This window comes from Haliotis rubra, unplaced genomic scaffold, assembly GCF_003918875.1.
Source record: "Haliotis rubra isolate DU_JTF1 unplaced genomic scaffold, ASM391887v1 Scf244, whole genome shotgun sequence".
Classification (NCBI taxonomy): Eukaryota; Metazoa; Mollusca; class Gastropoda; order Lepetellida; family Haliotidae; genus Haliotis; species Haliotis rubra.
Genome location: NW_025766492.1, coordinates 628,512 through 644,190, shown reverse-complemented (window position 1 = coordinate 644,190; position 15,679 = coordinate 628,512). Strand labels below are relative to the sequence as shown.

General features: G+C 40.3%; 2 protein-coding genes across 2 annotated transcripts in view; one reads left to right on the top strand and one right to left on the bottom strand.

Moving 5' to 3' along the window:
* Positions 1-6,968: 6,968 nt before the first annotated feature.
* LOC124278996 (mitotic-spindle organizing protein 2B-like) lies at positions 6,969-13,315 on the bottom strand. Its single transcript, XM_046714792.1, has 3 exons — positions 13,196-13,315; positions 8,240-8,396; positions 6,969-7,233 (listed from the first exon to the last, which is right to left on the bottom strand). Exons 2-3 carry the CDS (start codon positions 8,362-8,364, stop codon positions 7,032-7,034), a joined length of 327 nt encoding a protein of 108 aa, XP_046570748.1. The 5' UTR covers positions 8,365-8,396; positions 13,196-13,315; the 3' UTR covers positions 6,969-7,031.
* A 1,397-nt stretch (positions 13,316-14,712) lies between these two features.
* The window catches only part of LOC124278995 (oxysterol-binding protein 1-like), a 48,358-nt gene continuing 47,391 nt past the window's right edge, over positions 14,713-15,679 (top strand). The window contains 1 exon segment of the mRNA XM_046714791.1: positions 14,713-14,940. Within this exon segment, the coding sequence (XP_046570747.1) occupies positions 14,819-14,940 (122 nt within the window). The 5' untranslated portion in view covers positions 14,713-14,818.

Here is a 15,679-nt window from a genome sequence, read left to right as displayed (position 1 = left end):
GCTCCATCCAGAGATCTGCCTCGCCCTTCATCTGCTGCAGATATGCAAAAGGCCTCATCTTCAGAAAAGAAAACCAAGTCGTCAGAATACGACTTCCCTGATAGTCCTGAGGAAGAGGGAATCAGGAAAACTCCAAGTAGTTATATGGCTTTATCTAGTTCTCTATCACGGAGTCCGAGACGGGGACATGTGGACAGCTCGGAGAACCGCTCCGATGGCAGCAGTAAAGGTGAGGGAAACATTGGTAGTTCCGTCGACGAGGGGGTTAGCGGAGATGGAGACAAGGTGAGCTCACAAAGCAAAGATCAGAATGAGGCTCAAGGTTACGCAAGTTTTCTTGTGGGTCAGCAGGTGTCGGACAGCTCCCACTTAGGGATGGACCACAGCAGGGAACCTGAGTCACGGAACTTTCCACGCAGCAGATTCGGAGGGCGAGCAGAGAGCGGAGAAGCTGATGACAGTTCCAATATCTCTCACCCCAGCATCGACAGCACTCACTCTGACCACATGGTCATCGATGAGTCTGACATTGGCAGCTCCACAGGAGCAGATGTCTCCTCAGGTGGTCAGATGGTGGACAGACCTCGGTCTGCCAAAAGCTCCCCTCGTGTTCATGACAACAGTCCTCAGTGTAGCACAGATGTTTCTTATGAGGCAGCAGACAATACAAGCCAGAACAGAGGGGGGTCGGACAGTCTCCCTTCCATGTCTTATGTTCAACGATCTCGCAGTCCACGAGCAGTGGAGTCCAGCTTCTTGGGAGTTGATGTCAACAACCGACCGCACTCTAGCTCCGACCTGCCAACAAGCATGGCGTCAGTCATCCCAGGGTCTGGGGACGTCAGTAGCTACTCCTACTCCACCCCTGCTCAGCCCGTAGTTTCCAGCATGATTGTGGAGGCCGAACACTCCGTCATCTCCCGTGATCAGGAACCTGTGCCCTTATACTCAGCTCAGTATGAAATGCTCTCAGATGATGACTAGTCAAGACGTACTAGTTTCAACACAAAAATCACTTCATTTGTGTATGTACCCATTACAAACTTCTTCAACTGGGTTCATAGAAAGGGATTTTTCTTCATCAAGTTTTTTTATTTTAAGAAAGATGAAATTTTGCATAAGGACAAAATGTGTTGAACATATCACCCCACAAACTGCCATGAACCCGGACACGTTGTGGTCGCAGTCAGATGTACATATGTTAGTGGACACTTGTTTTGTATTAAGTATCTACAAGACCCATTGTCAAGGGACAGACAGGAATTGAACACTTCCTCATGTCAATCAACATGCCTGTATCTTGTCTCATTCATCTGCTTGTATTCTTTCAGACACTGTGTGGTACACATATTTTGTTGAATGTACAATGTTAAGTTCCATTATAGCTGATTGTGTAGTCATCGTGCATCAACAATCCGGGTCAGACAAATAGCGACACCAGTTTATACCAGATCATTGTTGTTATTTAATCGACATGTAGTTTCACCTGTCAGTTCAGAGATATGCTATCTTGGATACATTGTTTCTATATTCAATTTTCTTTTGAACATTTTACTGCTGACAGACATCAATGGCAGAAGTACTTAATTTGTTACTTCCTTATTCTCAAGATATTAGTTTGCTGAATCAGATTTAATTTATGCTGAGTAGTGATTGATGACTGAAACTCTAGAAGAATGTAGATTACATTTCTGTACATTTTCAGGTTTCTTTCTTTTTTTATGTTAAGTATAAGCAACTTAGATACACATGTAGGGTATACGTGAAAAAAACAAACATAATTTTTGGTAAAATTCTGTTAATGTAATAGGATCACTTGGGTATTCAGAGCATTTCATCATATTTTGTAGAAACAATACTGACAGTTTCGTGAGTATGTTGAATGTTTCAGTTAACCTTTGATTTTCAGTGTCCCACCATACAGCTGGAATATTGCAGAGTGTAGTATTCACAACAAACAGACACATCTTACAGACTTCTGTTGATAATTTTATATCTCAAGTGCTTCACATAATTTGTAGGGAGAATCTATGACCTGACTGGATATGTCATGTGTGAGAGGGTGGTGCTATGTTGGTGTAATATGTAGTGAGAGTCTGTGTATACATGACTGTGGTTTTGGAAATGATTGAGTGCTAATTGGTGTAACATGTCAGTGTTGTTTTTTAAGTCTGAGTGGTGTGTCAATGTGTGACGTCTGAATGAGTAGTTTGGAGAGAAAGGGTGATATACCATTTCTTAGTATTGTATTGGGAAAGGGGTGACAGGTTAATATATTACACAATATTTGATAAGGGTATTCAGAGAGACTAAGTGTTGACACAAATTGGTCTTAATTGGAAATGTATAAAATTGATGCGATATGGGCAAATACTGGGTGTTAAAATTCATTTCATGCAATAAAAAAATAAGAATGTATTATTTCTCTAGACTCTCATAAACTATAGGCTCGTACAGTGTCCTTATCAGGAGCTGAGCATGTTTGTACCATACCTTAGTTTTGGGTGGGTGGATGTTTGGATGGTGTCCATGTTTTTGTACCATGTCGGAGTGTCATGTCTGATCCCTGTGGCTCAGCGTCTGGTGAATGGTTCGTACGTCCCTGCAGGATTGTTCTGAGGAGCTGCAGACTGGCTCATGTGGATGTACATTACTGTTAACATTATCTTGTTATTCATATAAAAAACAAATCAATGTACACTGTGTTTGTTGTCTTTGTAAGACAGGGTGGGCATTTTGGAATAATGGAAACATGGCGAAGGTGTTGGGCATTCAGAAACATGATAAATATCGCTATTTGAAATACCTGATATACCAAGCATTCAAAAGAAATATAGGGGCAGTGGGGTGGCCTTGTTGTTAAACCATTTGCTTGTCACAACGAAGACTGGGTTTGATTCCCCACATGGGTACAATGCGTGAAGCCCATTTCTGGTGTCCCCTGCTATGATATTGCTGGAATACTGCTAAAAGCAGCATATTACTAAACTCACACACTTTGTAAGACATAGCAAACAGGGATCACAACATGCACAGTTGTCTAAAGTGTTGCTAATTGGTTTGCTTTGGGCATACCAGAATTATATGAGCCTGGGCCTAGATTTTCGAAACGTTTGTAGCCCTACAAACTTCTTAAGCATTTTCTTAACACATTGGCTATATCAAAGTTAAGAATTCTTAGGGCTACAAACATTTAAACAATCTAGGCCCTAGGTTTTAAACGGAGTTTTCAACTTCAAGGTGTCACTACCATAACTATTCTCATATCACCAACATTCTCATATGTTTCACAATGTTGTGGAAGTCTTCCTCCCTCCAGAAGCTTAAATATAATAACATTCACATGAGACACTGTTCAAAGTCGAGTTAATCCAAACACCCTCCCTCCATGATCTACTAATCATATTGTTAAAACTGATTCAAAACAAAAGAAAGTGTGACTGATATTGGTGAATGTATTTGAACCTTGGTGTGATGACCTTCAAGGGGTTGACGCCAGTGACCTATCATCCTGTATTCGTATCCTGTATCCTTTCAGTGTCCGCACCTTACCCATACTCATGGTTTTCACTGAAGGGGTACACTCTGAGGACTCCATCACTTCACAATGTTCTCCCACTGACAATAAGTTGGAGAACTGAAATCCAGTTCCCTCACTTCAGACCATCAAACAGACCACTCACCCAATCAGGTGCACATTCCTCCTTATAGTTTTGTTCTCTGGATGATAGCTTACCAGGTCATATATAGTCTGTTGTTACTTTAAAACAGCTTTTTAAATAAGTGACAATTTCTTATAAACGAAAGTCTGAATGTCTCCTGGAATGGCCACTAACCTGGTTAAGGTGGCACATGAAGGCTGTTACACACCTGGTAGGTACAGGTGGTACATAACAGCTGATACACTCCAGGCTGGTAGAGGTGGTACATAAAACACTCCAGGCTGGTAGAGGTGGTATTACAGCTGATACATGCTGGTAATAACAGCCAGGTGGTACATAACAGCTGATACACTCCAGGCTGGTAGAGGTGGTACATAACAGCTGATACACACCAGGCTGGTACTGGCTGATACACGCAGGCTGGTACATAACAGCTTGATACACACCAGGCTGGTACATAACAGCTGATACACTCCAGGCTGGTACATAACAGCTGATACAGCTGGTACATAACAGCTGATACACTCCAGGCTGGTACATAACAGCTGATACACACCAGGCTGGTACATAACAGCTGATACACTCCAGGCTGGTACATAACAGCTGATACACACCAGGCTGGTACATAACAGCTGATACACACCAGGCTGGTACATAACAGCTGATACACTCCAGGCTGGTACATAACAGCTGGCAGCTGATACACACCAGGCTGGTACATAACAGCTGATACACTCCAGGCTGGTACATAACAGCTGATACACTCCAGGCTGGTACATAACAGCTGATACACACCAGGCTGGTACATAACAGCTGATACATAACAGCTGATACACTCCAGGCTGGTACATAACAGCTGATACACGCCAGGCTGGTACATAACAGCTGATACACTCCAGGCTGGTACATAACAGCTGATACACTCCAGGCTGGTACATAAACAGCTGATACACTCCAGGCTGGTACATAACAGCACAACAGCTGATACACTCCAGGCTGGTACATAACAGCTGATACACTCCAGGCTGGTACATAACAGCTGATACACTCCAGGCTGGTACATGAACAGCTGGTACATAACAGCTGATACAATAACAAGGCTGGTACATACAGCTGATACACACCAGGCTGGTAGAGGTGGCACCCCCAGGCTGGTACAGGCTGGTACATAACAGCTGATACACTCCAGGCTGGTACATAACAGCTGATACACTCCAGGCTGGTACATACATAACAGCTGATACACTCCAGGCTGGTACATAACAGCTGATACATAACAGCTGATACAGGCTGGTACAGGTGGTACACTAAGGCAGCTGATACATACACCAGGCTGGTACATAACAGCTGATACACCCCAGGCTGGTAGAGGTGGTACATAACAGCTGATACATACCAGGCTGGTACATAACACATACCACAGCTAATACACTCCAGGCTGGTAGAGGTGGTACATAACAGGCTGATACACGCCAGGATACTGGGCTACATAACAGCATGCTGATACACACCAGGCTGGTACATAACAGCTGATACACGCCAGGCTGGTAGCTGAGGTGGTACATAACAGCTGATACACAGCCAGGCTGGTACATAACAGCCTGGTACATAACAGCTGATACACTCCAGCTGGTAGGGTGGCACATAACAGCTGATACACTCCAGGCTGGTAGAGGTGGTATACATAACAGCTGATACACACCAGGCTGGTAAAAATGATGTACATAACAGCTGATACACACTACAGGCTGATACATAACAGCTGATACACATGATACAAATTTAGTGTGTGTGTGAAAAATGACTTAATTCTTTGAAAGAGACTGGCTCTTGGTGGTACATTTTAGGCTGCTACACCAGCACCATCTCATACTTCTTCATGTAAAAGAAATTTAAAATGTGTGTGTGTGAAAACTTGACTTAATTGTTCCCTTTGAAAGAAAGTTGACTTGAGTGAGTTTATTTTTGCAGGCTGCTTTTCAGGCAATATTCCAGCAATATCACGGTGGTCCTTTCAACAGCACTTTACAGTTCTAGTCTGGACAAGAGGCCATCCCAGCAAGCTGGATGCAAGTCCTTTCAACAGCACTTTACAGTTCTAGTCTGGACAAGAGGCCATCCCAGCAAGCTGGATGCAAGTCCTTTCAACAGCACTTTACAGTTCTAGTCTGGACAAGAGGCCATCCCAGCAAGCTGGATGCAAGTCCTTTCAACAGCACTTTACAGTTCTAGTCTGGACCTGAGCAGCTAGTTCCGTATGTTCAGGTCTAAAACTGTAAAAGCTCAGCTAGAAAGACTAATAACAGCATCAATATCTGTAGTGAGTGAGTGAGTTCAGTTTTACGCCGCTTTTAACAATATTCCAGCAATATCACAGCTGGGGACACCAAAAATGGGCTTCACACAATGTACCCATGTGGGGAATCGAACCTGGGTCTTCGGCTTGATGAGTGAACCCTTTAACCATGAGGCTACCCCTATGCTAATGAGGATGTGTCAATACTAATCAATTAAAATTAAACACTATGTGAATAATTTTTAATAATTTTCTGCCACAGAAAAGTTTACATTTAATAAGATTAACATGATTAAGATGAAGAATGAGAAGGCAAAACATTCAGTATGAAATATTTATTGGACTTCCTTTCTTTACACATACAGCATGTACAGAAGGACTAAATATTTTACATATCAATATACAATCAGTTTGAGTTGACTCTATACCTTCCATTCAGTGACACCCTACTTGGCAGTACAAAACACTGATGGGTGGAGTGGACTGATGTATCACAGGCACTGTCTCAAGGCAGCTAGAAATCTATCTGCTTCCACTCATATAACTGCACTATCTCTGTGCTTCCATTCAGGACAGCTGCATTATGTCCATGCTCTCGCCCAACACAGCTGCACAATCTCAGCACTCCTACTAAACACAGCTGCACAATCTCAGGACTCCTACTAAACACAGCTGCACAATGTCCATCATGTCCATGCTCCCTCTCAACACAGCTGCACTATCTCAGGGCTCTCACTGAACACTGCTGCACTATCTCAGGGCTCTCACTGAACACTGCTGCACTGTCTCAGGGCTCCCACTCAACACAGCTGCACTATCTCAGGGCTCTCACTGAACACAGCTGCACTATCTCAGGGGCTCTCACTGAACACTGCTGCACTGCTCAGGGCTCCCACTATCTGCACCAGGGCTCTCACTGACTATCTCAGGGCTCTCACTGCTGCACTGTCTCAGGGCTCTCACTGAACACTGCTGCACTATCTCAGGGCTCTCACTGAACACTGCTGCACTGTCTCAGGGCTCCCACTCAACACAGCTGCACTGTCCCTGGGATGCTCCTCAACACAGCTGCACTATCTCCGGGCTTCCACCCTCCTGGATCCAGATCCTTGCCGTGGCCGACTTCCAGAACTTGTTGCAGACCTTGAACCTCTTTGACCCATGACTTCTTCATCCACGACTGTGTGTTTCTTTTTACGCTGACTACACATGGATTTCAGCATATGCAGAATGGCAGTTGGTGCCACATTCATTTTCAGAAGGTCCATGATAATCCTGAAGTTTTAATGAAAAAGATTTATAGATTTTTGCTCTACTCAAAACAGATTTCAGCATTTCTGTAAATTTGACATCAAGCAAAATCTGTAAAGACCCTTAACACTCCTCTCGGTCTACTAGTAGAGGACAACCCAAAACAACTCAAACATACCATTGTCAACTGTCAAGCAATCCCTCTGCTTCTCATCTACTTAAAGTACTGTGTATGACCGTAGACCAGCCGATCACATAGATAAACCCAACTTGACCCTTAAAATCAGCATCAAAATGGTATGTTCTGTACATAAACCAAACCAGCAACCTTCGTTCATCTTCTCGTCATGATCAGTCTTCAAATATAGAATGTCAACAAATCCATATTGAAATACTCATTAAAATCACATTTCTTTCATACAGATGTTGTTCTTATTCAAGTTCTAAATCCCCAAATTATGCAGAAACATGTATAGCAAGTTCCAGCTTACTCAAATTTGTCTCGCTGATGCAGTAGATAACATGTTCACAACCTCAGACTGACATATGGACTAAGGCCAGAAAATAATATGTCAGTTTCGGGTTACCCGACTGACGCTATCCTAACCCCACCGACCCTAAATATATCTTTTTTAACCAAGTCAAAATCATGACTGGAGTGCATCTCAACTCATCATTTTCATCCAAATCGAGTATGATATTTTCATTTTTTCAGTGTATGTAGGGCTAAAATGGATTGCATTGAAATTTGAATTGGCATAATGGGCTCTCACTGACAAAACCTTCAAATAAATAACATGAATAATGATTTGATATAGAAATCTTTCAATGTTTCATCACAAGGCATTGTCACAACATGATATGGTATCCTTGAAGACATTCTCAGGTGCCCACCTAGTGCTGGTAGAAAAAAAAAGTAAAAAAAAAGATAAAATCGACCCACCTACCCTATTTTTAAAAAGCATGTAACAGGAAACGGGAATACATTTTTGGGGGGCCTAAAACATAAGCTACAGTCAAGGCTACTCACTTGAACACGCCAGGGTCAAGGGTAATGCCTCCAAGCTGACCAAGCTCATACAGCTCGGCTTCCTCGGGGGTCAGAATGTTTTTACTGAGGAGGGAGAACTGGAGCACCTGGCTGGAGGAGGTCATCACGTCACTGGTCAAAGGTCAAATACCACGCACTGTAACGACAAAATCAAGTCATTATCATGATTACATCTTGTCAAATTGACTAAGGTAAGTCTTTGGATATACATAATGTGTAATTATGACAAATAAACCAATTTAAATTGAAAAAGAGCCCCAGTGAGATGGGAAATCTAGACTTGCTTCATTTAGGGCTTTAGCATTGCAAGAAGGGCTAGGCTGTAGGGAAAATAATGTGGTTCATGGACTTTGAGACAGACTACTTGTCAAGCAGCAAACACAGGTGGTCATTCAGCAGTCTCATACATATTTGGTTGGTTGTTTTGTTGGTGGTGTGTGGTCCTGTGCATAGAGCTCAAGTCAGAAATCAGTTTAAGTTAAGCAACACTTAGCACAGAGAGAACTTGGATGGGTGACCGTGTTTGGCAGCTTAGCTTCACATTATTGTGAGAGTTTCTAGGACTTCAGTCCTTAGCTCTTGAGAGTTTCTAGGCAGACCTATGTGATACATGTGGTCCCACCTTAGGTAAGTGAGTTTGTTCAAAATTGCCTCTGTTCACCCAGCAGAAAATGGGTACCCGTTGGGATAAGTCATGTGCCTATTAACCTATTAGCGCTTCACAAGCCATCACATCTCATCCAGCAGCAAACACCAGTGGTCAGTCAGACATCAACTATATAGTGTTGGGAATCGGAAACCAAATCCACCATCGACTATCAGAGGACTTGTGGTGACGATTATAATCAACATATATGCACTTTTAATGCAATCACCAATTTCAAGGGGTTTTCCCCAGGTTTTTTCAAATTAATGTTTTTTTATAACTAATACTGTCAATAGAGTCATGCAATGAACTGCATGCATGCAAGAAAGACACTGGATATGTAATTAAAGAATAAAAGTGGTTACAATTTTACATTACAATGCGTATAGCTTTAAAGTGCATGTTTGGTCGTGAAAATATTCATCAAATTTAATGGTTAGTTTGCTTCATTCAAGTGTGTTGTACTAAAACAACAAAATTCAGTTTAATCAAAAATATGTTTTTTACAATCGATAATTATTTTTAATCTTTCTTTCAATCGATTTTCGATCATTTTCGATCATCAGAAAACCACTACAAATATACAAACTGGAAGTTAGTGGAACAATAAACTCAAGTCATCATTCCTACTGAAATAGTACTTATATTAGCAGATACAATGGACAATGGTGCTCTTTCTGCAGTCAAACACACACTAAACTCAAGCCATGAAAACATGGGCTTGACACTATGTTAACTAATATTTTGCAACTTGTATATTGTTGAACTGATGACCAGGTTTGACTTTCACTGAGCATGTGTGACTTCAAGAGAAAAAGTAATGTGACCTGTATACCTAGTCCAGCATATAACTAGACGACTTTGCACTATACCAAGGTGTGCTCGACGTCAAGCCGGCGAATTCAAGTTCTTTGACGCACTTCACTAGGCAGAGAGGCACAACGGATTTAGGCATAAACGAGGGTAGAAACTCAACCTATCGACTAATACATGTGCATGGATTGATTAAACTTTCATTCATCTTCAAAACGAAACACTTACCTCCTCTAAAAACGACTCATTTTATTACTTAAATGACCTGAAACATAGAGACCCCACCTACCTTCCACCCTTTGTCGGCCATACTGTTATGGTAATTAGCGGTTAGTGGAAACGCATTAAAACGTATTTAGGAACAAATAGAAACTGCTAAAAGTTCGTCCCCCTTCCTCAGACTTCAGAGCGTCATGTAATCACGGTCCGTTTAATACGATTCCTTTTTTTGATACAACTGCTATTTACCATAACCAAAATGGTCGACAAATGTTGGAATGTTGGTGGGGGTCTTTATGTTTCAGGTCATTTAGTAATAAAGTGAGTCGATTTTAGTGGAGGTAAGTGTCTCGTTTTGAAGACGATTGTTTGTTTTAGTAATGCATGCACATGCATGAGTCGATAGGCTGAGTCTTCATTCTTGTTTTTACATAAAACTGACCGCTCTAATTTCTTGCGGAAAGGTACGTCAAAGAAAATGCACTCGCCGTCTACATAGGGCATTGTTTCGAGAACGTGCTTTCAAACAAAATCACATTACATTACGTAAAAGGGTATTATGACGTATTTTTAAAGTTTGTGGTGCTGTATTCTAAAGGTAGGCCACTCTGTGTAGGCCTTGGCTGGAATACGAGTTTATTCATATGAACTACTGTATACCCAGCATTTGACACTTTATCATCATGTTTATTTTAAAAAACTCAGAGATAAAAAAACATTCATATTTTATCTGTACTAGGGCCTGGAATATTTTCCCCTGATTTGCCACTTTGTAAGCAGTGTGTGTTCCTCTACATCATGTGAGCATTTGGTGTACCAGTTCTAACCCAGATCTTCACTGGGGACAAGCACGGGTTGCTGAAGATCACTTCTAACCCAGATCTTTACTCGAGACTAGCATGGGTTGCTGAAGACCAGTTCTAACCCAGATCTTCACTGGGGAAAAGCACGGGTTGCTGAAGATCACTTCTAACCCAGATCTTTACTCGAGACTAGCATGGGTTGCTGAAGACCAGTTCTAACCCAGATCTTCACTGGGGAAAAAGCACGGGTTGCTGAAGATCACTTCTAACCCAGATCTTTACTAGAGACTAGCATGGGTTGCTGAAGACCAGTTCTAACCCAGATCTTCACTTGGGACAAGCATGGGTTGCTGAAGATCACTTCTAACCCAGATCTCTACTTGAGACTAGCATGGGTTGCTGAAGACCAGTTCTAATCAAGATCTTTACTCGTGACAAGCATGGGTTGCTGAAGACCAGTTCTAACCCAAATCTTTACTTGAGACTAGCATGCAGAGCTCCAGATAAGATTTAGCTCATGTGGGTACTGTACCCACTGTATTTTTTTGGAGTGGGTATTATGAATGTTGAGTGGGTATTTCATTTTCCGTTACCCACTGCTTTCAAATATGTGCGTATTTCAGTCATTTTACTCACCTAAGTATTATGTCATTGAGTAAGTTTACTAAACAGGTATGTTCTGCCTTATGTCATACCTAATCAAAACTAACTTAAATATAATGGAAATGATTTCATAAAAAATCCCTCATCCTATACTTACAGTACAACACTTGTCCTATACTAACAGTCTAACTTGATAGCAATCGATGTCTTTTTCATTACGCAAGCAATTATTATAAATATATTCCGTATGCAATTGTTTTAAACTTTTTGCGTATCTAACATTTTAAATGCGTAATTGGTACGCAACAATTATTTTTCAACGCGAAAATGGACATTTTCTATGCATATTTTACCCGGATACGCAGCTTATCTGGGCCTCTGTGTTAGAGTCTGCATAAACTTATAAAGATATCATTTACACATTTTGTTCAAAAGCAACAAGTGGGACCAGCAAAATGTGGTTGATAAATAAGGCAAATGCTGTATCAATTTTCATTGACAAGTCCTAGTTAAGTAGTCATAAACAGGTATTCCAGTTTTCACTACCCATCAGAGACCTAACAATCATGTTGGCATAAAAACCAAGATTACGAACAGAGACAAATAACGGCCTACCTTTAGAATACAGCACCACAAACTTTAAAAATACGTCATAATACTCTTTTACGTAATGTAATGTGTTTTTGTTCGAAAGGACGATCTCGAAACAATGCCCTATGACGCCTGCATGGCAACACGGTTGTCTGGCTCAGCGAGTGCGTATAAGCTCCGCTCACTGGTGTTTCATCTCTACGAGCTATGTCATTGCATAAGGCAAACGATGTTGAGAGTTTCCAGTAGTTGTATACCGGCGGATGCACAATATTTTGCAAGCACCAGTTTGAAATATTTTTCTTTTTCACTAATACGCTCATATTTATTTGTTATTCACGGGCTGCTGGGGTGTTAAGTGTTGTGTATTTTGTATTTTGTAATTTTTTTAAATTCACATATATATTTTTGTCATTCAGTAAGTTGCACCATTACATAGAAAAGTGTTTTATTAGTATTTTTTTATTTCGAAGGTAATAATGCATTACACCAGACACGTCAGTCATGTGTTTGTGCCGGTTCTGTCAATGCATTCTATTTATTAGGATTAATTGAAGGATTAGGTTAGGGGTTAGGGTTAGGTTAGGGTTAGGTTAGGTTAGGGCTAGGCTAGGGGTTAGGGTTAGGGTTAGGGTTGGGGTTTAGGTTGGGGTTGGGGACCTAATCCAATATAGTAGGTACATGTCCGTGGTTCGGGTCAATGCATTCTATTTATTAGGATTATTTCAAGGGTTAGGTTAGGGGTTAGGGCTGAGGGTTTAGGGTTTAGGTTAGGGACCTAATCCAATATAGTAGGTACATGTCCGTGTAATATGTGAGTACCATTTGTTGTTTTTCTTTTGCATTTTAATACTTTTTTTTTCACACAAAAACGGGAAACCAAAACCTCGAAGTACATTATGAAATGGGTTAATGTAGAAATTTTGGGCTAATGGAAATTGGCCTGAATTTGCACTGAAGCCTCTTTCACACGCCAACATAAATTTTGTAAAGTAAGGATTGAAGGCTAACTCACCTCATGTCGCCACTACACATGCTCATGTCTCCCTCGTTCCTAACGGGAGGAACTCTTACCGCTTATTGAGTTATACAAATTGTTAGCTCCTAACCCTAACCAAACGCTGGAGGCATACAGTTATTTTCAAGATAGTTGAGGCAAGGTTGGTTGGCTTGCCTGTACCATTCTTCAGTCCGACTTTTCCTTAACAAATTCACTCCATCAGTATTCGAAGATAGACCACATCACAGATAATGACTTACATCGAAGTTATCGTCACTTTAGCACACTGTTACAAACATCTTTTGGTATCACGGATATAACTCCATCCGTACGTCAACTTCTATTTAAGTTTTCCGCATTTATCATAACCGGAAGTTGTAATGTATTTACCGGAAATAGCTCAACGATTCGTATAATGTACTATTCACTCAACAACTTATGTTATGACATGTTCATTTGCGTGGGAGAACATAAGAATTGACGTAAATGGATATAACAGACATATCAGACATAGACAGAAAGAGAGATTGTTCAAAGTGATTTTGATATCATTTTATTAACGTGAAATGAGTTGTATACATGAGGTCCAATTATCAAAATATCAAGCATATATTTCATGACGCTTTGAATTCCAGCATTTATAGACGAAATATCCTCAGAACAAACTTGAAAACAATTTGGGCTTTACAGTGACTTCTCCCGAAGTGCGACATCTACATTACATTGTATCATTTGTTAAAATTGAGCTGGTTTTTTAAGTGTACCGTTGCCTTACAACTGGATACCCTCTGATTGTATTAAATGAATTTGATATGCAAATGATGTGATACACGACATTTTATTATTTTCTTTCACTCTCTGAAGTTGACCTATTTGTTATAATCACATAATACGTTTTGGCATGCACGTTGATGTGGGACATCAATGTTTTCCTGTTGTTTTTCATTTTGTTTAAAACTTGGCTTTAATTTAATTTTTACTTTTCGAACAAGCATATGGACTTACCCCAATTTCTGGAATCAGCATCATACTTGTGAGGTTTTTGAAAGGCATTTAGAAGTTGGACGAACATGTAGACATGACACGTTTTATGGATGACAGCTTATATTCTTCAGTTAAAGAAATTATTATTAAATTTACGTAAAGTTAGAAATAAGGACACTTGTGATATTTCAATTCTGGATTTATCTAAGTATCTTTTTCCATGTTTGTGTTTCGAAAGCATTACGTCATCTGTACTTATACAAGAGTACAGTTATTTTCGTTATTCCATACGGCCCAAATTAGAGAGAGAGAGAGAGAGAGAGAGAGAGAGAGAGAGAGAGAGAGAGAGAGAGAGAGAGAGAGAGAGAGAGAGAGAGAGAGAGAGAGAGAGAGAGAGAGAGAGAGAGAGAGAGCAGAGAGAGAGAGAGAGAGAGAGGCACTTAAGCCAAGCTTGAAGCATTCATACTGTCCCACATACTTATTATTTTTACTTGATAAAATGTTAGTCTGAAAATGCTACAATGAAGGTAACTGTTTACTGAAGTGCGATATTACATATGAATTTATGCTGTCACGTTTTGTACGAAATTAGTTCAATTTATCCTAATCTCAAATAAAAACACGGTCCGAGAAAATATGTTGTTTTCAGTGCAGTGGTAAGGCTGTCTGTCCGACAATCAAATTGGCATAAGTATAGAATACTTTAAATGAAAACGTCAACAGAACGCCATCTCATCTCTACATCAATATAATAAGTTGTGCATCTATTATTCTCTATTCCAAATCCGGCCATTTTGGGCCACGGTATCTTGCGTGACATGGACTGATATTATTTGTCATTGACTTCAATTGTCAAAATTGTCAACAGCACACCAAATACGAAGAAGAGTTCTGACAGAATGTCGGACTCGAAACCACATCAGTCTCAGTACCGAGGCTGGCTCTACAAGTGGACAAATTACCTGAAAGGTTACCAGAAGAGATGGTTCGTTTTGCAGAATGGACTTTTGTCATATTACAGGTGTGGTAATTAATTTATTTCATTGCGTTATTTCTATTTTGACAGTGTAGCAAAGTTGTGCATATGTCGTGTGATAGTGTTGCATTAGAAACGTACAATTTTCAAGACATATCAATCGAAATAGTCATGGAATCCTTAATTTTGAAAAAAAATCTGGTTCCAGACGTTTCACATAACCAGTTGTTGATACCAGAGTGTTAGGTTAAGGTGAACTTGATAGACTGCATGGGTAGTATATACACTATGTGACTATTTATCTTCAGGTTCTGTAGGATACATAGCATTATTTTGCAATTGATCAGTTATGTGTGCTATGATAGTAGGGCTGGCTTGTCCAATGCTCAAAGAACTCTATCATCACTCAGATAAGTGTTTGACACCTTTTCATTATGATGTTGAACAGTAAAGGTGGTAAGAAAAGAACACAGTTCATGAATTCAATCATGTTTATGTGCTATTTGTAGGAATTATCAAATGATAAATGTCATTTTATAATAACACATGAAAGTGTGTCATAGAGTTATCTGTAAAACAAAAACTGGAAGTGAATCAGTAGTACCTTGATGAACCAATGCTAATGGCTCTATCATGTTGACAGAGCACCTTTATTTTCTTATTGAGGGCATATGTCACATATATCTCACATGATGCAGAGGAGGAAGTGTGCTGAATATAAACATGATTAGTGAAGATAAACACGGTTTAATGGGCATGAATACGCTTTATATTCGTTGCATGT

Bases quoted from the DNA above. Each gene is read 5' to 3' on its own strand.
- LOC124278996 (XM_046714792.1), bottom strand. From the start codon at position 8,364: ATGACCTCCTCCAGCCAGGTGCTCCAGTTCTCCCTCCTCAGTAAAAAC. The intron at 7,234-8,239 runs GTGAGTAGCCTT...TTAAAACTTCAG, and splicing joins CTTGACCCTGGCGTGTTCAA to GATTATCATGGACCTTCTGA.